The 23,777-nt window shown below is 33.7% G+C and overlaps 2 protein-coding genes across 4 annotated transcripts in view; one reads left to right on the top strand and one right to left on the bottom strand.

The window, feature by feature from the left end:
* Positions 1 to 23,777, top strand: part of mthl1 (adhesion G-protein coupled receptor methuselah-like 1) — a 454,070-nt gene that overhangs the window by 413,376 nt on the left and 16,917 nt on the right. The gene's annotated exons all lie outside the window — the stretch shown is intronic.
* Positions 333 to 22,185, bottom strand: LOC143191320 (uncharacterized). The gene is made up of 6 exons (XM_076396257.1): positions 22,061 to 22,185; positions 3,986 to 4,533; positions 2,600 to 2,828; positions 2,289 to 2,535; positions 788 to 927; positions 333 to 731 (listed from the first exon to the last, which is right to left on the bottom strand). The coding sequence occupies exons 2-6, from the start codon at positions 4,531 to 4,533 to the stop codon at positions 537 to 539; spliced, it is 1,359 nt and encodes a 452-aa protein (XP_076252372.1). The 5' UTR covers positions 22,061 to 22,185; the 3' UTR covers positions 333 to 536.

The raw sequence follows: 23,777 nt of genomic DNA, 5'->3' as shown, positions 1-23,777 counted from the left end.
ACTTGTTGACGTTCTAGGAGATGGTCTCTAGTCCATTTATAGATCTTGTTGAGTGTTGCTTGCAGCTATTCCTAATACTATTTCTTTTGTTGTTGGGATATCAACAATATAGAGTAGATACGGGAGTGGCCCCAAGACACCTTGATACATATTAATAAATTAATCCTGTAGTCGCCTTTCTTGTGTATTAATGCAATTAGTGCAACAAAACAATTCTAATAATTTAATTTGTAAATTAAGATTTTACTAATCATGTCAAATGTAAAATATAATTAATAAAAAAATTATATATAAAGTGTTAAGAATGAAACGTTAATAATACACAAAAATAATTTATAAAAAACTTTTGTTTTATGACTAAATTTACAGTCTATTACAATATGTAATAAATATTATCATATGTTATAATTATTATTCTGGAATAATAAATACGTTACAAATCTAATGAAGGAATTATTACAATGAATGAAGCCTATAAACAGACGACCACAACTTTTAAATACGTTAGCATTACTCGAAAACAATCTTTGCAAGACTTATTTCATCACGAATTTGTACTTCTTCACTTCTTTCGTTTTGGACGATTTCGGCTGGTTCTTTCTGTTGGACAAACTCAGCTCGAAGTCGGTGTGGGTGTCTTGGATGTGGCGCACCCATTCGCCAGGCGTCGAGAAGGGTTTCTCGCATAGGTCGCATTGCAGTTCCGGGTAGCTGGCGTGCTCGTCATCTTCCTGCAAATTGTTAATTGATATTCTGTCGCGTGTTCGTTTTATCGCAATGTACTTACGTCAGGGCTATCTCTTCGGCGTCGTTTGGCTGGTAACATGTCCGTGTGAGTCTGCACGTGTTTTACCCACTCGCCTGGTACGGTGAATGTTTCCGTGCACAGTTCGCAGGTGAGTGGTGTGTACATTTCATTTTGTGAGCCTAAAAGGATATAAGTGTTACTGATATTAAATACTTTTCCGAGACCATAATAAGACATAATATAGAGTAATCAATAAGTGACTGCTGAAGAAATAAAAGTGCCAGTGTAAAATTTCATCTTGCCACAAAAATCACTAGATGGAAATAAGGTTTGTTTTGCAATATTTTTAGATATTGCTGAAGATTTCAATGAAGTTTGGCATGAGGGTTTAGAGCATAACATTATAATGCTTCTCCCTGAGTAATATTCAAAGATTTTAGAGTCATTTGTAACTGACCGATAATTCAGAGTCAAACAAGAAGATGCCTGTATTCCGACTTGAGGAAAATACAAGCAGGTGTGCCACAGGATAGTGTATTGAGACCAGTCATTTCTCTGCTGTACTTGCATCAAAATATTGTTGCTAATCAGTGACACTGAAGGCGCATATTGATATCATCGACTAAAGAAACAAGCTCAAACCAAGTATACATAAATCAATAAATAGTCCTGTATGGAAATACAGCCCAATATAACTACCCTTGATGTGAAACTCAGGTAGAAAGCCACATGTTAAGAAAATATATGAGGGACTTAAGCTGAAGTATAAAAAAAAGTACTGGTTATTGGGTAGATATTCAGCCTTGTCGTAAACAAGTAAACAACGACAAAAAGTTATTGTCCCCGCCGGGAATCGAACCTGCGACCTCCGTTTGGGAGCTAAACGCTTTAACCATTGCACCATAGAAGCAGTTGTGTACAACTACGAGGTCTTATATGCTATAGTTTGTGCTTAAAAAGCAAACTGAACGGCTTTTGCTGTGAACGACTTCCAGTTTTCCGTCACATCAGCTCAGCAATGACATTATACACAAATATCTAATTATTTTAGATAAAAAATATGTGAAAACTTTGTACGTGCCTTTGAAATTTGAGGGTTTCACTCGGTATTTCTTATTGTGGTATAAGCTGAAGTGTTGCCAGTGTGGAAATAGCACTTTGAAAGGGACTGATTTCAGTGAGGATTTTATGTCTAGTATAGACTTGATTAACTATGCTACTGTTATAATTGTATCTGCTGTTAAAATATATTAAAAGTTGGATAGTAGATTAAAAAGAAAATTTAATAAGTGTATATCAGGATTGTGATAATTATAATACTACAACAGCTATTAATCCAAATATAATAGCTACTAGAATCTGAAATATCGTGTTTATAAATATCTGTCGGTTAATAACATTTTCAGTCAGTGAGATAAGTTACTTGTTGATGAATAAAACATTGAAGACCATCATTTGATCACTGAACATGGACAAGGTGATTGATAAATTGATTTACTTTGCTAAAAATATTAATGAAATAAATTTTGATGAAACATACCTTCGTTTGATGTGGAGTCATTGCTTTCCGTCTTAACAGATTCGTCGTGGTATCCTTCTTTCTCGTCCAGTATTTCCATTTCCGTTTCAGTCCATTCTAGAGGCTCGTCCTTGATCACCAAATAGGAGAGGTTGTCTGAGTGTTTTTCGTTTTCCGTTTTTATTGCCACGACTGTGTTTTCCGAACTGTTCAAGGACTCTGCGTCAGCTGAGGTGATGGTATGGGGTTTATCGGTCTGTTGGGCTACCTAATGTACATGTGTATATCAGTGATTTCCAATAGTATGAGTGGAATGAGTGAGTAGTGTGTACCTTTTGATTTAAGATGATCGTTTTTTTGGGACTATTTTCTTTCTCTATTGCGCCGTTGTAGTTGTTCATGGTAAAATTTAAAACCCGAGGACCAGCATATTGTTTTACGTTTGACGATGCCGACTGTGCTCCCCCTGATTTTTCCTGTGTCTTGTTGTTTTGGACCTTATTTTGTGAAGTTTTACTTTGAGCTTGACCATCTGCTTTCTTCGGATTGGTATTGCCAGTACTACCAAAGAAATTTAGCTTAAATTATTTTCACGTTTCACACAACATTCACAATAGTATGACCATTGTTGTTGGTGGGAGCTAAAGAAGTCACGAAAATAATTATAATCTATTCATTTTATTCAAAGTATCAACAATCATTATCCAGGACTTCTTTGCATATTTTCTTCAGACAGTATAAACTCTGCTTTTTTGTAAACTAAAATTTTTTTTTTTCATAAATGCCACTCGACCAGGCTATGAGTTATGGATAAGTGGTAATCAAACGGAACAGTGTCTGGTGAATACGACAGCGGGAGTAGGGATTTTAATTTTTTTCTCCTTCTTGTTGCAATAATGTTTTAAATCAGATTATTTTTCAATGTTTTAACTAGTAGGGCCTTCTTTTGTTGAACGGAATATACTTAGTTACATATCTAATTGCAAATCGTAATATATATATAGTTTCTATTTCGATTTATTGACTTATTAAGAGTATATAATCGTAATTATAGGACACAGTCTTTTGTTTAGGTCACTGCTCTGTCATTTCCCAACTTTAGATTTTGGTTTCAACGATTTAAAGGTGACGATTTTGATGTTGATGACAAAAAACGACCTGGAAGACCTTATTGGAAAATGCGGTATATATAGATAAAATGAATTATTTCTAAACATTTACATACAATAATACAGAATATTGACTAAAACTGGTAACGTTTCAGACACAAAAAGAAGAGATGTATGTGACGTATTTTGACGGTAATGAAAAGTAGATATAGTGTGCTAATTCCAAGTGCTAGAAGTCATGTCATGTTAAAAACTGAATGAAAGCAAAAAAGCGAAATAACTAGCGAGTAACAGACACAAAATCATTCTCTTGCATGACAACTCGTAGCCACAGGTTAAAAAAGTTTTAAAGGATGCACTGCTGCAGCTAATTTGGGAAGCTCTATCGCATCCATCACCAGACATAGCATCTTCTGATTAGCACTTGTTTGGATAGATACAGCATGGCTCAGTTGTCCCAGGGTTTAGAAATGCAGAAAAAGTGCGAAAAGTATCAGCAAGATGGGAAAAATATATAGAAAATGATGGAAATTTTTTTTGATTGATATATATTGTATCATTATATTTTAAAGGAATCTAAACACCTATATTGTACTTTAATATAGTTACCTTGCAGCAACCAAAGGCGGTGGATTTTTATTGTGACCCGTGTGATTCTCAACCATTTTCTGATCTTTCTGTTTCGCCGTCGATTCGGAACCGGGAGATTGAGCGTTACCGGATGCTTTCATTTTATGTATCTTCTGTTGTTCTTCGTCGCCCTGCTCCCTATACAGACCTTTGATCTTCAGTATATCGCCCGCTTTCAAGACCACGTTCAGGATATCCTTCGGCACGGTCGCCTCGCCGCTGTACATGTACTTCACCAGTATCTTCAGCGCCCTGTAGGTGATGCTCTGCGGAAGCACGATCATGAGCGGCAGAGTCGTGGTGACCTTGGGCTGGAACCTCAGGGCCTTGTTCAAATACTGACTGGCGTACGAGAGAACGAAACGATGAGCCATGATCTTGTGACCGTCCATGGTAACTAAGGCTACGTCGGCGAACGTGTCGTCGCTGACGAAAGCGGAAGCGATGCACGAGTGGATGTACGTGCTGTAAGAACTCCATTTTAGCTGGTAGTTTTCGCAGATCTCGGCTGGCGTTTCCATCATCATCTAGAACAGAAATTTATACATTAATCTATATATAGTATATCCAATAAAACAGTAGACTCATGACTAAATTTATGACGTCAAAACTTTGACTTTTTTTATTTTGTCTTTGTTATATAACAGCATTCTAACGTAAATAATAATGAATCAAAAATGTTATAAAATATATTTTATTTCAACAGTATAGTATATCTAATGCATATATTAGAGAAGGTCTTAAATTACAACTAATTATACAGCCACAATAGCTTATATTTGCATCTAACTCTTTTCCAAACCACCTATCTCCTGGAGGTATAATCCACCTAATTAACAATTGTATATCGAAGTCATGTATTTTACTTTCATAAGGGAGCATATTTGACTTTTTATATTCAATTCTTATTTCCTTCATTGCTGTGTTTCCTAATCAAGTCATTCTAGTATCATTGTATTTCTCCTTCTTCTTCAAGGTTCTTCTGCTACTACCTGTGCAAATTTTGCTGGTAAAATTATATTTAATAACTGCATTCTCCCTAATGCATTTACCATATTTGCAAAACAGTTAGTATAAATTCTCTCCACAATCACTTTAACTAAATACTCATGTATATTCTGAATAATTATACACATCTATTCTGTACATATCATCACCCTGTTTTAGTAATTGTTAGCGTTAAACCATAATCCCACATCCAGAAAGTTTTATTCAGTTGCTGTCACTTTCTCTGTCACTATTCAAGTCAATAATTACGCTGTTAATTTTCAAACAAAGGAAGGGTGCTATTGTAGACAACTCTTTCCACATATTATACTTTACTTTATATATACTTTATCTTTGGATTATCTTTAGACCATTTACATCCTATGTTTCCTGACAGTGTATGAAGGTATATGTTATATCCTTAGAAGAGCTGCTTATCCCTAGATATTCTACGGATACCTTGTAATAGTATTGGATAGTAATTATATATGTTATATTGAAAAAACTGTTCACTGTTTTTATACATTTAATAAATTTAATGTCGAATAGAACTAACATCAATGTATGTAGATGCTTTCTCTTCGGTGTATTTTTTTATTATCGCTCTTTAAAAAATTTTCCAATAAAAAGCCCAATATTTTATAGTATCAATGCTTATCTCTCTGAAGCATTTTACTGGTAAGCAGGGCCCCCATTACCTTGTTCCTGTCTGAAGTTATCGATTAGAAACGAAATATGTTTCTGGCTGACTCTTTAATGGCTTCGAAATATTCTTTTACGTTTCATATCACTAATGTTTTGAATAATTTTGTAGACAACTAAACGAATTTTATAGAGTGATACAGTTACATGTTCGGACGCATCAAACCTCATTATATCTCTTTTTGAGAAAGAAAATAGTGTCTAATATTAAAACGAATTTACAAACTGCAATAGGCAATACATTATACATCTTGATGACATGAATACACTGCTATTTTGGATAGACTGTATATTATATAAAAATGAATTAGTGTTGGTTAGTCTTGCTAAAACTCGAGAACGACTGGAAAGATTTGGCTAATTATGGCTTTTGAAATATTTGACGAAGTTTAAGGAATGTTTGCATAATGAGAAAATATAGAATAATTGCGATGAAAAGAGTAAAACGACAATTTTGTTTTCCCATCACTGTCACATTTTTCGCATCGACATTTTTGTTGTCAAATATTTATGAAGGCGTTCGGAAATTTATTTTATGAGAGAACTAACTCTACTTTGTAACAATTTGACAACTTAATTCCTACTTTATTATAACTAAACCGCATTTTTTATTAAAACATTCTTCATTACATCTATTCTGGATTGAAATTCCCTTCAAGGATGATACAATGATTATAGCGACCCTCCAACTTTTCGATACCATTTTTGTAGTACGATTTGTCCTTTGCTTCAAAATAGGCCTCAGTTTCGACGATCACCTCTTCATTTCACGAAAATTTCTTCCTAAGCCAGCATTCTTTTGAGATCTGAGAACAGGAAATAGTCGCTGGGGGCCAGATCTGGAGAATACGAGGAAGCAATTCGAAGCCCAATTCATGGATTTTTGCCATCGTTTTCACTGACCTGTGACACGGTTCATTGTCTGGGTGAAACAACACTTTTTTCTTCAAAAGCGGCCGTCTTTCGACGACTTCGTTCTTCAAACGGGCCAATAACGCTATGTAATAGTCGCTGTTGATGGTCCTTCCTTTTTCAAGGTAGTCAATGAAAATTATTCCATGCGCATCTCAAAATACAGACGCCATAACCTTGCCGGCCGACTATTGCGTTTTCCCACGCTTTGGAGCGGATTCATCGTGTGCAGTCCACTTGGATAACTGTCGATTGGACTTGGGAGTAAAATGATGGAACCATGTTTCATCCTTTATCACATATCGACGCAAAAACTCGGTTTTATTGCGCTTGATCATCTTCAAACACTGCTCCGGATCATCAACTCGTCGTTGTTTTTGGTCAAAAGTGAACTCGCGCGACACCCACTTTGCACAGAGCTTTCTCATACCCAGATATTAGTAAATGATATGATGTGTACGTTTAATTGATATCTTTAGAGTCCCTGCTATTTCATTCAATTTCAATGTATGGTCATTCAAAATAATTTTATGGATTTTTTAATGTTTTCGTCGGTAACAACCTCCTTTGGGCGTCCATTTCGTTCACCGTTTTCGGTGCTCATTTCACCACGTCTAAACTTAGCATACCAATCCTTGATGACTGATTTTCCTGGGACGGTGACCGGAAACTCAAATCAAGTTTTTGCTTCAACTGTATTTTTTCCCTTCAAAAAGCAATATTTTATCAACACGCGAAATTCCTTTTTCTCCATTTTTTTTCTTAAAATAACAAAAGTTGCTTGACTCAAAATGCTATAATTCACAAACTAATAATCCGACATCTGTCAGATCTATACACGCATCTTTTGAGGGTTAGGGCTATCTAAAAAACATATGGATTTAATTCTAGTAGCGCCATCTATGTGTCAGGCCGGGGACTTTTCAATTGGCCTGTTATTTGTAATACGTTTAATTCCGAACTAAAGAAACAAAACTAAAAAAAGTTTTACACGACTTTCAATTATTCTTACAACCTCCTCTCGTCTCGGTGTGTCCAGTGATCGTAGAACACAGATAAGCCTAATATAATATAAAGATATATCTCGATTCAAACAAACATGTTAGGATACAAACGAGCGAAAGCATCTTGATTCATGTAGAGGCACATCTTCTTTATCGAGGAGACTTATTAATTCGTTCGGTCTTTTCTGGTCTATTATAGCATCAGACGGTTGGGAATTGTCGTGGACACGTGTTTAACTGATCAAATTAAGCTCGGAGGGTCGTACGTAGGTGTAGTGGGTTGACGATGACAGCTTCCGTTTCGGATTAGGCCGAATTGTCATTAGTGAATTAACATTATTATTATTATTGTTATTATGATTGCGACCCAAGAACGGATGAGAGCTCTTGTGTTGGACGAAAGTGGAGTCGGTTTTCTTTTCTTTGTGGGTCATTGTCGGTAATATAATTGCGGAACTGGTTTTTCGTGTCTTACGTTACGTTATTTTATGCAATAAGTTATTTACTGTTAGTTGTGCTTTCTTAAAACATACTTAAATTACAATGGTACACTTCGGTAAATGCCTTTTATCTTGCATTGTTTCCCTTGCATTTTTTATTTTTGGAAGTGTGTGTTTAGGGTTGCATTTATATTTTGAGCCTTGGCAATACTAAGTATTGTTGGGTACCATCTGAAGTTTGACCCTATTCAGAACGTTTTGTCACTTGATAAAAACTTTTAAAAAATGGAGCTAGCTCGTTTCATAGTTTATTAAGACAGAAATACGACTTTTGTCGTTAAAATACCACTCTTGACCACTCTGAAACGCGATGAAAAAAAGTCGTAGGGTCGTCCAAAATCAGTTGTTGAAACATTGATGCTGCAATATAACCATTTGTTTATGAAAAGTATGTTTATGAAAAGGATTCTGGTGCTTTTGTGGGGAGCATTGAGCCTCTTAGTTTTCATCCTGAATCCAATATCGTCCTACTAAAGGCTATTCCTGTAGCTATTACGGATATGAATATCCGCTTAAAATTGATCAATAAAAATTGGCTTCTTCACAAACTAGGTGATAAGGCAAATTCTTAACCACCAAAGATGTTCCTCCTTCCAAGTATAATTCAACTTAAAATTTGAAGATTACAAATAGTATTGGTTTACATTTAACCTACTCTCTTCTAGATACAAGTAAAAATTAAACGATGTTCAACATAGATGTGCGGACAATTAGTATAATTTTTGTTGAAATTATTACTAATTTACAATATTAAGTACTTATTTTAAGTATTTTACTTTAATTTGTTGAAAATAATGATAGCTATCAAAACAAGTTCAATTATTTCATAATATATTTCTCATAATATTTTATATGGACAGTCCAGCAGTATTATAGATATATAGATAGTAATAAAATTGTAATTGAAAAACTTGTTGAAATACTATATTTAATCTCGCATATCGATTGTAATTTGATCAACTACTTTGCTATTTTATTTTTTCTTCTGGTCTTCTGAACTACGCAATATTTCACACAGCCCAATGTCCACGGTATCGATTAGTTTCCTAGTCTCCAAATTCCAATAATTCATGGCTGAACAACTTCTGTCCACTGGTAGCTTAACACTCTAAACTACGAAGGGTTTGTTAGAAGCATAAATGATTCTTATCCTTGTTCCTTATTACAATAAGCCTTAACCAGTAGTTCTTTGACTTCTTCCTACTTTTACTCACTTTGCCCGAACTCCTGTAAACTATGTTAATTTGGAATTGCCAATCCAATGTTAACCTGTCTCTTCTCCTCTGAGAAGTTGTATTTTTCCTTAATTTTCAACAGCTTAGAGAACTCCCCGAAATTTTGACCACTGTCCCAGTTATGTTAGTTAAATACACACTTTTTATACTCTCTTTGAGTGATTGTTAACTAAAATACTAGCCTTTCTTGCATTTACATTGAGTATTCACACTTTCGATGCTATCCAAGACACGGCTAGTAACTAGTAGCAAAATCAGCGCTTCCAAATGACCAATATCAGCACCAAGAATATTATAAACAGATTCCTCTACTAGAAGCATATTTTCTAATCATCTAATCAATTTAATCAAATTTCTAATCATTTTCCAATCAATACACCGCAAGTCTTATTAGTAAACACTGTTATTCTAAGAGGTTATATAAGCGTAAATGTAAGTAATGTACACAAGTGAGATTATATTAATTTTCAAGAATTTAAAACAGATGGTTTTTTATTAATCGAAGCATCACTGACAGGATTCAGTTTTCAGTAGGCGTCATCTCGTCGAGGTGAAATAGAGATTTATTTAAGTGCTTTGAAAATTTATGAATGTATTTGATTAAATCGCATTTGCGGGAAGTTTTACTTTAATTTTTTGGAAAAAAGTGGCTGACCTTCAGCATCGAATGCTGTGTGACGCTTATAACAACCATCTTCACAGATCAACCCGTGAATACTAGTATCAACGTTTTAAAAGTGGTAATTTTGTGAAGATAAAAAGCGTTTTGGACAGCCAAAAAAATTTAGAGACATTACTCGAAGACACTATCTATGGGGATCGTTATCGACTACAATTGATACGTTTGTAATTGATACTTCAGTAAGTGATCTGCTGTACAACTTATAATCTAAATCTTATTCTAGATACTATTCTAACTTATTCTAAAGACTATAGAACTTATTTTAGACTCTATTCTATTTATCTATTAATTAGTTCGTATGGTAGTTTTCGTTTGAGCCTACGCACTTCACTATCCTCGCGCACATCTAATTGCTTGGCGAGGGCATTCGAGTCACACTCGTTATGGGTTCTACGGGGATATTGCGCTGAATCAGTTTATTGGACACGTAATATGGGGAAATAACGGAAAAAGTAGTGAAGCTTATAACAACCATCTTCACAGATCAACATGTGAATACTAGTATCGACGTTTTAAAAGTGGTAATTTTGTGAAGATAAAAAGCGTTTTGGACAGCCAAAAAAATTTAGAGACATTACTCGAAGACACTATCTATGGGGATCGTTATCGACTACAATTGATACGTTTGTAATTGATACTTCAGTAAGTGATCTGCTGTACAACTTATAATCTAAATCTTATTCTAGATACAATTCTAACTTATTCTAAAGACTATAGAACTTATTTTAGACTCTATTCTATTTATCTATTAATTAGTTCGTATGGTAGCTTTCGTTTGAACCTACGCACTTCACTATCCTCGCGCACATCTAATTGCTTGGCGAGCGCATTGAGATGCACAAATGGTCTTTCAGAGTACTTCGCACTAACACTTCGAATTACATTCGTTATGGGTTCTACGGGGATATCGCGCTGAATCAGTTTGTTGGACACGTAATATGGGGAAATAACGGAAAAAGTAGTGAAGCTTATAACAACCATCTTCACAGATCAACATGTGAATACTAGTTTCGACGTTTTAAAATTGGTAATTTTGTGAAGATAAAAAGCGTTTTGGACAGCCAAAAAAATTTAGAGACATTACTCGAAGACACTATCTATGGGGATCGTTATCGACTACAATTGATACGTTTGTAATTGATACTTCAGTAAGTGATCTGCTGTACAACTTATAATCTAAATCTTATTCTAGATACAATTCTAACTTATTCTAAAGACTATAGAACTTATTTTAGACTCTATTCTATTTATCTATTAATTAGTTCGTATGGTAGCTTTCGTTTGAACCTACGCACTTCACTATCCTCGCGCACATCTAATTGCTTGGCGAGCGCATTGAGATGCACAAATGGTCTTTCAGAGTACTTCGCACTAACACTTCGAATTACATTCGTTATGGGTTCTACGGGGATATCGCGCTGAATCAGTTTGTTGGACACGTAATATGGGGAAATAACGGAAAAAGTAGTGAAGCTTATAACAACCATCTTCACAGATCAACATGTGAATACTAGTTTCGACGTTTTAAAATTGGTAATTTTGTGAAGATAAAAAGCGTTTTGGACAGCCAAAAAAATTTAGAGACATTACTCGAAGACACTATCTATGGGGATCGTTATCGACTACAATTGATACGTTTGTAATTGATACTTCAGTAAGTGATCTGCTGTACAACTTATAATCTAAATCTTATTCTAGATACAATTCTAACTTATTCTAAAGACTATAGAACTTATTTTAGACTCTATTCTATTTATCTATTAATTAGTTCGTATGGTAGCTTTCGTTTGAACCTACGCACTTCACTATCCTCGCGCACATCTAATTGCTTGGCGAGCGCATTGAGATGCACAAATGGTCTTTCAGAGTACTTCGCACTAACACTTCGAATTACATTCGTTATGGGTTCTACGGGGATATCGCGCTGAATCAGTTTGTTGGACACGTAATATGGGGAAATAACGGAAAAAGTAGTGAAGCTTATAACAACCATCTTCACAGATCAACATGTGAATACTAGTATCAACGTTTTAAAAGTGGTAATTTTGTGAAGATAAAAAGCGCTTTGGACAGCCAAAAAAATTTAAAGACATTACTTGAAGACACTATCTATGAGGATAGTTATCGACTACAATTGATACGTTTGTAATTGATACTTCAGTAAGTGATCTGCTGTACAACTTATAATCTAAATCTTATTCTAGATACTATTCTAACTTATTCTAAAGACTATAGAACTTATTTTAGACTCTATTCTATTTATCTATTAATTAGTTCGTATGGTAGTTTTCGTTTGAGCCTACGCACTTCACTATCCTCGCGCACATTTAATTGCTTGGCGAGCGCATTGGGATGCACGAATGGTCTTTCAGAGTACTTCGCACTAACACTTGGAATCGCACTCGTTATGGGTTCTACGGGGATATCGCGCTGAATCAGTTTGTTGGACACGTAATATGGGGATATATGACTCGATTTATGAATGGCCCCAAAAAGTACATCGTTCTCTCGAGATGGAATGCGTAAATTGCCTGAAATAACGGAAAAAGTAGACGCTATCGATACCGATTCTTCACAATAAAGCTACAAATTTTAAAAAAATCTTTAAAACTAATTTATAGACCCAATAAAATGACGTCAAGTTAATTATTTAAATACTAAGTAATAGTTGTTTGCTACCACTACTTCAGTGTAATGAGTTAACGGATTATTATGGATATCCGCTGGTACAGTGTATACAAATTTTAAATAACCACTTCAACTAAATTATGGTAAAAACACCGCGTAAGCGTCCTTTAGCAATATTTATAATGAAAATCAAGTTGATAATTACTAGGTAATAAAAGCCCACTAAGCCGTATGGTGGTGATAAAGTTTTTAAAAAACCTGCGTTCTCTCTTGAAGCCGTTCCGTATTATCCAGCGATTAGTTCATTAAAATACAACAGTCCCTGTTCTATTATAATATCGCCGTAGTAACAACCATTAATTTTCCCGATAATACGGCAAATAGAACCCTAAAACATCACATGTAGCTATCACTTATGTAGTTAAGGCTAACCATAGGGGAAACGGCGTGGGTTATCTAAAACAAAAACGCAACGGTACCCACTCACACAACACAGCCAACGCACCTTCTACCACCACCAGCACCGGCAAGCGAAAAGGTCCGGTTTCTCGCCGACAGATTGTCATGTTTCATTCTCAAATTACACTAATCCCGATCCTGCCGATTTACTCTTTTACTCACGCTTCATCGCTCCAAATTACACGATTTCGTTCGGATCGGCCATTTTTACCTCTTAGTTTACCCACCGTGAAGTATAATTTCCGCATGGGACTGGATGATCGTTATTTCACCGAAGGATATGCGTAATTGTTGCGGGGACGTAGAGATCCAGCTGATCGGACACCTGACCGGCGTTCCATCTATTAATTATCAGGTACGCGAAAAAGTAATCCACTGTTTTTAAATTGTATTAAGTCCTTACACGTAACAGGTCAATCAAAAAGTCCCCGGGCTACCATAGTAAAACAAATTTTTTTGGCAAAATTAGTTTTTTGTATTCAACATAATTCTCTTCAAGGATGATACACTGATTATAGCGACCCTCCAACTTTTCGATACCATTTTTGTGGTACGATTTGTCCTTTGCTTCAAAATAGGCTTCAGTTTCGGCGATCACGTCTTCATTCGACGAAAATATCTTCCCAGCCAGCATTCTTTTGAGATCTGAGAACAGGAAATCGTCGCTGGGGGCCTAATCTGGAGAAAACTGTGGATGGATGGATTTTTGCCATTGTTTTCACTGACTTGTGATACGGTGCATCGTCTTGATGAAACAGCACTTACTTTTTTCTTCAAATACAGCGATTTCGTCCTTCAAACGGTCCAATAACGCTATGTCATAGTCGCTGTTGATAGTCCTTCCTTTTTCAAGGTAGCCATTGAAAATTATTCCATGCGCATCACAAAATACAAACGTCATAACCTTGCCAGCCGACTCTTGCGTTTTCCCACACTGTTCATCGTGTGCAGTCCACTCGGATGACTGTCCATTGGACTTCCGAGTGAAATGATGGAATCATGTTTTATCCATTGTTACATATCGAGGCGAAAATTCGGGTTTATTACGTTTGATCATCTTCAAACATTGCTTCGAATCATCAACTCGCCGTTGTTTTTGGTCAAAACTTAGCTCGCGCGGCTACCACTTTGCACAGAGCTTTCTCATACCCGAATATTCATAAATGATATGATGTACAGGTTCAGTTGGTATCTCTAGAGTGTCTGATATTTCATTCAATTTCCATGTTTTCGTCGGTAACAACCCCTTTGGGCGTCCACTGGGTTCACCGTCTTCTGTGCTCATTTCACCACATCTAAAATGAGCATACCAATCCTTGATGGTTGATTCCAAACGTCCATATTTTCATGATTCCAAGTTTTTGCTTCAACTACATTTTTTCCCTTCAAGAAGTAATATTTTATCAACACTGCAAATCAACCCCCTGAAAGCCCAGGCCATCATTTTCCATAAGAAGCGTTACTCACTGCGCGTCTCGCAACTTAAGATCGACACCGCAATAATTCCATGGCGGGATAACGTCACGTACCTAGGTCTCCACTTTGACCGACGGTTCGGTTGGCATTCCCAAATCCACAAAGCAATCCAGAAAGGTTCGGAGAACCTGCTATCTTCTTTGATCTGCCCTACTAGCAGACTTCCTATCTCCATCAAATACTTTACAAGATGTTAGTTTGGTCCGTACTCCTCTAGGGATCTAATGTCTACTTCAAATTTGTTACACCCAGCCAGGTGAAACAGCTTCAAGTTTTCCGAAATAAGCTCCTCAGATAAATAATCAAATTCATAGGGAAACTGACACTCTAGAAATCAAGCACTTCATATCTCAGTCATTCCACAAACAACAACTCAGCTCAAGTTCTTCTGAAAACGCGCTTGTTCGCGAGCTGGTCGACATTCTGGGAGCTTAGCACCACGTCACCGTTAAACTCCCCCTCCTTTTCCAGGCTGAAACGACCTCATCCGTCGCTACAGTCATAACTTTTGCCCCCATACGACGGTATCCAGTCGTGTGCTAGCTCAGGTTCGCAAATCAATAGAATCGCCGGGTCCTCGTGCCCAATAACGGCTGCCCGATCAGCGGGTGCCGTATCCCCAAATTTAATGCAGTAGCAGTAGCGCGGATCAACTGTCAGGCGGTTTCGGTTTAGTGTATTGGTAAGCCCAGAGGCAATCCCACATAACCCGGTCCAACTTGTCACTCCAGGGTAAGTCTCCGCGATTAAGTATGCGTCATGCATTCCACCGCCTGGTTTTAGGCCAGAACAAAAAAATTATCAACACGCTAAATCCATTTTTTTTCACAATAACAAAAGTTGCTTCACTCAAAATGCCATAATTCACAAACTAATGCTCCGACACCTGTCAAATTGATACACGCATCTTTTGATGGTTAGGGCTAACTAAGAAACATATGGATTTATTTCTAGTAGCGCCATCTACGTGTCAGGCCGGGGACTTTTCAATTAACCTGTTATTTACGAATTTTCCTTTATGGACTTCACTGGTCATATTCCTTAATACTATGCGTCACAATAGTTTATAGGTCAAAGCTGTTTTATTATATTTATGTTGATATATGATAACGGTGTCCAACAGAATTCACAAAAATCGAATTTTATACATCGATTTGGTTTTATGTCAGATTTCTGTCTCTTTTTAACTAGTGTAATGCTAATAAGTAAAATGAGAAAGAAAAATGTTCCGAGTTTAAAAGGGGTTTTACGGTTTTATAAATTAAATACGTTCAACAGTGTTGATAACGTACATTAGCTGTTTTATTGGAAGGACTATACTTACATTCTGAGGTGTAAATGACTTTCAAACATAAATAATTTGATATTGAAATAAACTATATTTTGTAACATATTTATTTCTATTGCTAAAATACGTTATTTTCAAATTCGACTCAGATTTGTTCAAACATGTGTTGTATGCCTCAGATGTTGTCCCGTTTATTTTAAATTAATTTAGTATTGATTTTTTGTTCATCTTTACTAAATCACTTTGACCAGAAATATTTTGCGAAACATAAAGGAATAACTAAATTGACTCTTAATAATAAAGTTCATTTCGAAAACTATGAATAACATTTTTATACATATTTTTTATTCTTAAGCTATTTCCGATAGCTGCAATTAAGAGAATTGTATTCAGCACACTTAAGTATAACTATTAACTATCTACCAAGTTTTATTTTGATTCTATCTACTAAAGCGATTTAATCTTAACAGATATTGTTTTATACAGCTTTTTTAATAGATTTCGAACGGGTTTTAAATAATACATGTATTTTTATATTGCTCGCTAATTGTTATAATATTGTGTATCGTAATTCTCCTAGCTACAAACTAACAATGTTGATTGTTGATTTAACAGTTAGTTCAAGTTGTTTAATAATTGTTTACGATTATACTTCGCAGTTTCATCATTAGATATCGTTAATCGAAATACACGCAAACGCCTAATTTATAACCCGTCTAATAAAACAGTCAATACACATCATAGATGACGTCGAATATATTGCCAATTGTAGTTCGTAAAAATGTAAAATTTGTTTTGAACTGGAAACGAATTATTCCTTAGAATTAGAACGCTGTCTGAACTAGAACGCGTCGGTACATGTAGCCGAATCTACAAGTTGGTACATGTGGGCCATGTTGCCAAATGTCTACAAAAATATTCCAAACCCTACTGATAATAATTAAAGGTTATGTTTCCCTCTTTATGTAATTTGTCTTATTTAATTTTTACAAAATAATATGAGAAGAAAATTTAAAAGATACAAAGAAAAACAATACCTTTTATCCCATACCTATAATGCTTAGTGCTTTATCTGGTAAATAATATCGAAATACTGGCGGATTTTTATTTAAATTAAAGTTGCTTGGGTGTGAAACAAACCTCATAAATAACTTAACTGACCAACACTCGTCGGACCGCATAGTACGGGCTTATTAAATAAATCAAGTCACCGAATGTCTATTTACCAGGCGTTTTCACCATAATTTATTTCGAATAGAACAATCGCCCTATAGCCGTTCATAGACCGGCAATGGACAGCTTACCAGCCAAGAATTGTTATGGGTGATAAATAATTAATAGTCGGGACAACCTTTCAGGTGTCTTTACCGATCAACTACAATACATTATTGCTATAATAAATGCAAAGAGATTGTATGAAAAGTGCAGAATTATTTTATATAGTTATATGAAGCACTAAAAATAGTCGAAACAGTCGATAGTTAAAAAACTAGCGACTAAAATTAGTAGTTACTATTTTCACGTAAATGCACGGTTGGACTTTTTTTTCCATTCGTGGTGTCAGACGCAGATTCATGAATCCATTGTGAGAGGGGAAAGGATGGAGACAAAGAGCTTGGAGCAGTTTATTTTATAAGTGCTTTTTTTCCAACAGTAGCATAAGCAAGACGGAGATGTACATATTCCTTAACGAACTAACTTTAAAAAATAAAAGGAAAGAAATAGTATACTGAATACTATTATTGTACGGTGAATAGTTTCATTTTAAAGGAAATAGAATTACTTTTATATCTGAATGTTCTGTGGATCTGTAAAAATGAATGGAATAATAACTCCACAAATGTTTTATCGTATTTTAATAAACCTTTAATAGAACTTAAACAAAACCTAAAAACTAAAGCTGTACAATAACCATAAATACTAAATAAAAATTAAACATATACCTAATCACAGAAAAAACTAATCCATGGCATAACTAAAAATGATCACACAATAACTACCAGAGCTTTTTAAAATAAAATAAGTGTTCCATTTATTATTGAACGGAAATACTTTTTAATCACTATTCAAAAATATAATCATGTTCAGTTTTTGTCCCGTGATGCGATTTCTTCGATTGTTAATAATTTGGTCAGGTTTTGAAAAAACTCGGTCCAAGGGTATAGATGATGCAGGTATAGCAGAATATTTTAAATGTAACTGATATAATTCAAGTAATATCATTTTAAAAGCTTGCCAAAAATCCAATGGGTTTTCTAAACGCCCAATTAGTGGTATTTCCAGGTGGAGTTGTTGTAGCACCTGGTGTAATTATTTATATCATTGTAGCTCGTTTTTTTACCAAAAGGTTTTCTGATACACTCTTCGTTAGTATTTGTGTCTTGAATTTCGAGTTATAGTACTGTATTTGTATTTTTTGTTAGAAGAAGTAACATATTAGAAGAATGGAAGGTATCTCTTTTGTTATAATGTCGTGTATCGCCTCAGCATTATTTATAATACCAAATACTGATTTTTTGGATCCATGATCTAAAAAGATTGATGACATCATTGATGAATTGCAGATAGCACAAGTTGAGGATTCTCTTTCAAAATATTCTCAAACCATAAAACGTTTCGCTGAATGCATCATTCCACGGAAAAGTTATAAAATAATAAAAATAGATCGTAAAAAAAGAGTAAAAAAAGGTTTATCTGTCTTATCTGCTGATAAAATAAATCTTAATCAAAAAGTGTCGCGACCATCATTATTTTCTTGTATTTTTTGATAGCCAAGAAAATAAATTGTTGAATGTCAAAGAAGAGTTTTCTTATCAGAAAATGTATTTATTAGAAATATTTAGTATATATATATATATATATATATATATATACTAGCGACCCGCCCCGGCTTCGCACGGGTGCAATGCTGATACTAAATTAAATACACTACAGAAAAAATATGAACGTTGTATATAAAAACATAGCGGCCCGCTCCGACTTTGCACGGGCATAAAATATATATGCCTATGTCACTCAATGAAAACATGATTAAAATCGATCCAGTATTTTTGGTTCATTCATTACTGCCCTTGGCCTGCACGCATTAAATTTGGAGTAAAACAATTCCTCTTCCCCTATACTTACTATGAAGATTTCCTGCTATCTTTGGAATATCTAAATTCATACAATTTTTATTACATTACACATTTTTAAACGCAAATTTTAAATTTGTAATATCTCCGAAAATATCTGTTTAATTTACATGCTGTAAGGAACCATATTGATCTATATTAATTGCACACTGTATTTAAGGTACTTAATTCGATAAGGATTAATGCCCTATTGCTTAAAATAGCTTCGTAAATAAGCCATTTTCTCACGTAAAAAGTAAACAATAAAAATGGTTAATGTGGGTTATCCCTAAAAGATAAACATATACCATCGCGGACTTTTTTTAGACCTTTTTATGGTGTACAATACTGTAGTACATTAATTTGATCTAACTCGTAGGGTTAGGCAGTGTTTTTGCTAATTGCTAAATAAGCCTAAAAAATAGGTTAATTTACGACATCACGTTAGAAACCTCTAAAATTAGCAATGTTGCCTTAGTATATTATGCATGTATTACACATATAAACCTTCCTCTTGAATCACTCCATCTATTGAAAAAAACCGCATCAAAATCCGTTGCGTAGTTTTAAAGATTTAAGCGCACATAGGGATATAGGGACAGAAAAGGCGACTTTGTTTTATACTATGTAGTGATATATATATATATATATATATATATATATATATATATATATATATATATATATATATATATATTATATATATACATATATATACATATATATATATATATTATATACAGTATATATTTAGTATAAGTAAAAACTTCAAATTATTTCGAATAGATGCAATTTTTAGAACGTTTAGAATCTAAATTTAGTTTTGAAGATTTTAGGCAAGAAACTTTGACAATCAAAGGACTTGAACAAAATATATTGATAGTCAGGCAGAAATGAAAAAATCAATAAAAAAATTACCTGTTGTTGCCATAAAAATAGTCAAAGTACTTTACTATTTATGATTCACAATTTTAATTTTTTTGTCCTATTACATTAATAATCTTGAAAAATAACGTTCCAAAATGCTGCTATATTAATATACAATATAATGTTATTTATCAGCAAACTACAACAAATCATAAAGCTATATGTATTACATATACATCTATGTAAGCCTAGATTCAACACATTTTTCTCAAGGTCGCATCTAGGACGACAGAACCAAAATGTTAAAAATCAGTCGAACGAAGCTAGTAGAACCGAAAATAGTAACTAAGAGTACACGACTGAAACAGTCGATAGTAAATAGTAATAAAATCAGTTATACTGAAAGTAGTCGACTGATACAGGCACTAGTAAAAATTAGTAAAATCAGTCAAACCAAAAATGAAACAGCCGATAATAAAAAGTAATCAATTTCGGACGAAAGTTCCCAACGCTAATAATTATTCAATCATTGTAATAATTTAAATTGAATTGAGGGATAGTAGTGCCACATTTTAAAAAACCACACCAAAGTATCACTTTTTCAAGCCACTGCTTATTTCAAATTTTGAATCAAACAATCCGCTTATTACATACGGGAGATTTAAAATACTAGCATAGTTGTCAATGTCAAAGACGATGGTATTACCGATGCCAAAATAACGTGCATATCAAAAGTAAATCAAGTATTGACACTCTAACCAACATCGCAAAAAGCTGAAAATAATACTGTAGTTTTAGTAAACATTTAAAAAATACGCATTAATTTAATACGCATATTTGCTGATTATATTTAAATCATAATCATTTTTGTATTGTAACACTACAGAATACAGGCCACCCACTTTTCATTATTGAGGAAGAACATAACCTTAATTAATATTAACTGTCAAAACTAGTAGGATTTTTTAAATTAATTTTTTTTTGTCTTAAATTATTTGCGAGAAAACAACAATTTCTTAGTCCTATAAACCTTCCATTACTAAATAAGGTTAAAAACTCCCCTAAAAATTGAATATAACGGACAAATAATGAAAGGTTTTAAATGTAACGTTAATTTATTGCTCGTTAATTAAGTCCTTAATTGCTCAGCGTTTACTAACACAAATAAATCATCAAGATCGTTCCTTTTGAAGAGACGTTAAATCGTCAGTATCGGTATATATAATAAACAAACGGAAATTACAGTTAATTACCTCGAAAATCAATTAAAATACACATGTATACAATACCAATAATAAAAATAACAGTTTATATTACCGACTTCTTTATTTTCCAGTAATAATTATTAAAATTCTCAATTTTATCAGGTACAATTTGCTAAACAAAAAAGTAGCAAACGCATAAGTAAAGTAACAAACTTAAACAAATTCAATACTTTGAATTACAATCTAAATATGTCAGAAATGTAAAATAATAAACTAAGAATAATAAACAAACATTACAAAGAAGTTTATGTTAAATCAAGAAAAATACTAAGATTATTAAAATAATCTCAGAATATCGGTAATAGGGATAATCGATAAAATCATTGTGTGAAAATTCCCGCCATTCTTCATTTAAACCGACAGGAAAGACCAATTAATTAACGTCGAACTAAAGAAATCGATTCAACTTAAAAGAAACAATAGGCAACTTACTGTTATTTTATCACTTATTAATATGTAACCACTGTCAGTTATTAACATTGTATATATTAATTATTAAACACGTTAATAATTTCAAAAGGCTTGAAATAATTATTAATATACGACAACGTATTGTCAACAAAGCAAAATCGATAATAATCAAAAAATCAATATACAATATTAATTATCAGTCACGATTTAATTAACAAGAATATCAAATTATGTTATTTTATTATAATAAAAACTTTAAAAATTATAAAAAGTAGGGTTATGTTAACAAATCGTTCAATATCACTGACACTCGTTCATTACCGGCATATTAAAATTATTTATAAATATACTCTAAAATCGATACTAAAAATATCCGGGGAATTGGATAAAGGAAAATCGATAAAACCATAATTGTATGCTAAGATTCCCGCCACTATCTGTTCCAATCGTAAGTAAAATACTAATATTAACTTACGTCAAACTAACTATCTTAACGTCAAAAAAACAACGGTTGTTTTCACTTACAATTATTTTATCACTTGGCCGCGTTCAGCTGTTGATTATTTTTATTTTATCAATGTTTCCGCACGTTAAATAAGGATGGTTTTCGTACGAACAACCAGACACCAACCAACTAAGGGGGTTTCGGCTGTGTCGTGCATTCAAGGGGTAGCTGAATCGATAACATCGGATCAGCGAGTACAGCATCGATTTTCGGCAGCCAATGGTCGAACCCGTTTATAATATTGAGCGTTATTGTGGTGCGCATGAGGTCGATAGCATAGGCGCGTGGAGTTCCAACGCTGACTGGATCCGTGAAAGACCCGTATTATTGATTTTCAAAAATTCGGACTGGTGGCGGTCTGTTTTGACGGCGAATTGCCGGTTTTTCTTCCTTCTTGTCCAGAATTAAATGTCCGTAACAGGTGAAATATTACTTACTAATAAGGATTGTCGGCCATATATTTATTTACTTGAGAGTTCTAAAAAACGGGTAAATATTATCGTTCTTTTGAATAACAATTAACCTGGTTTGACATTTCCTTTTGTCGCTGTCATTATTCATATGTTGTCAAACATTTTTGGTCATTAATTGTAATAGACGCATTTTAGGTAGTTATTTTATTACGTTTATTAAAAAAAAACAATCCACGTTTTTGAAGTTTAAATGTAAAACGTAATTTTTTATGAAATTTATCGCTATAATACCGTTTATAACCTTGAAACAGTTATTGTTTTTTATAGATTATTATGTAGATTTGGTAGATTATTTGTATTTTGATAGATATTGTGGTGAGCCAATATTGAAAATCGAATTTCCCACGACCTTTTTAATAAATACTTGGTTTGACATTTATTTTTCTCTCTGTCACTATTTATATATTGTCAAAAACTTTTAATCGTTAATTTTAGACATATTTTATTATGTTGCGTAAAATCGTATTCCGCCTTTTTGACATTTAAGTGTAAAATGTAATTTTTCTTTAAAATAACTAAAATTCTATATGTATTCTATGTGTATATGTATTTTTATCGATAACAGGTATGCCAATATCGAAAAACGAATTTCCCCCCAACGAAAAATGCAGAAAATATGTTTTTTGCTGCTTATTTTTAAATAATTTGCCTGATAATTTTAGTAAAACATATTCTTAAGTGATTATATATTATTAACATTGTTATGGACAGAATAATTGAGCATATGTTGCAGTCACAGCAACTTGGCACTATTAAAAGACAGACATATTCAAAGATAAAATAATACACTAAGTAAAATAAAACGTAACCAGTATTTTGCCGAGTACATTTAAGATAATTCTATGTTAATAAGAATTATTCGGTCATCTTCGGACGTAATACTAAGCCAGTAAGTACCCATTTTATTCTATAAATGATTTTATGAACTGCAGTATCAAGACCCAACATTATATTAAAAGTTTTTCGTTTTTAATTGGTATGTAAATCTAGTTGATAGTATATTTAATAAAATTATATTAGCTTTATCCATCTGGCCCTTTCTGCTTGGACTTCGTTAACAAGGCTAATATCTTATGAATCGGTTTTAGAATTCTGTCTTGGTTTTTATACGGTGTTTCGCCAAATTAAATTTGATTTAATATAACGGTACTTATTAATGCAGTTGCCGTATTCGTTTAGTTATTCTCGCAATATTTAGAACTTAGTTTTACAATATTTTTTTATTGAAACATTTAAAAACAAATATGTATTTTTTTATAATATT

The sequence above is a fragment of the Rhynchophorus ferrugineus genome, unplaced genomic scaffold (assembly GCF_030347505.1).
Source record: "Rhynchophorus ferrugineus isolate W39M unplaced genomic scaffold, kcgeb_rfMv2 rfM2, whole genome shotgun sequence".
Classification (NCBI taxonomy): Eukaryota; Metazoa; Arthropoda; class Insecta; order Coleoptera; family Curculionidae; genus Rhynchophorus; species Rhynchophorus ferrugineus.
Note: the sequence above shows the minus strand (reverse complement) of the source record. Positions and strands in the feature narration are given on the sequence as shown.

Coding starts and splice junctions, on each gene's coding strand:
- LOC143191320 (XM_076396257.1), bottom strand. CDS start 4,533: ATGATGATGGAAACGCCAGCCGAGATCTGCGAAAACTACCAGCTAAAA. Junction 2,829..3,985: donor CCGCCTTTGGTTGCTGCAAG/GTAACTATATTA, acceptor TTTCTTTGGTAG/TACTGGCAATACCAATCCGA. Junction 928..2,288: donor TGACTCCACATCAAACGAAG/GTATGTTTCATC, acceptor ATATCCTTTTAG/GCTCACAAAATGAAATGTAC.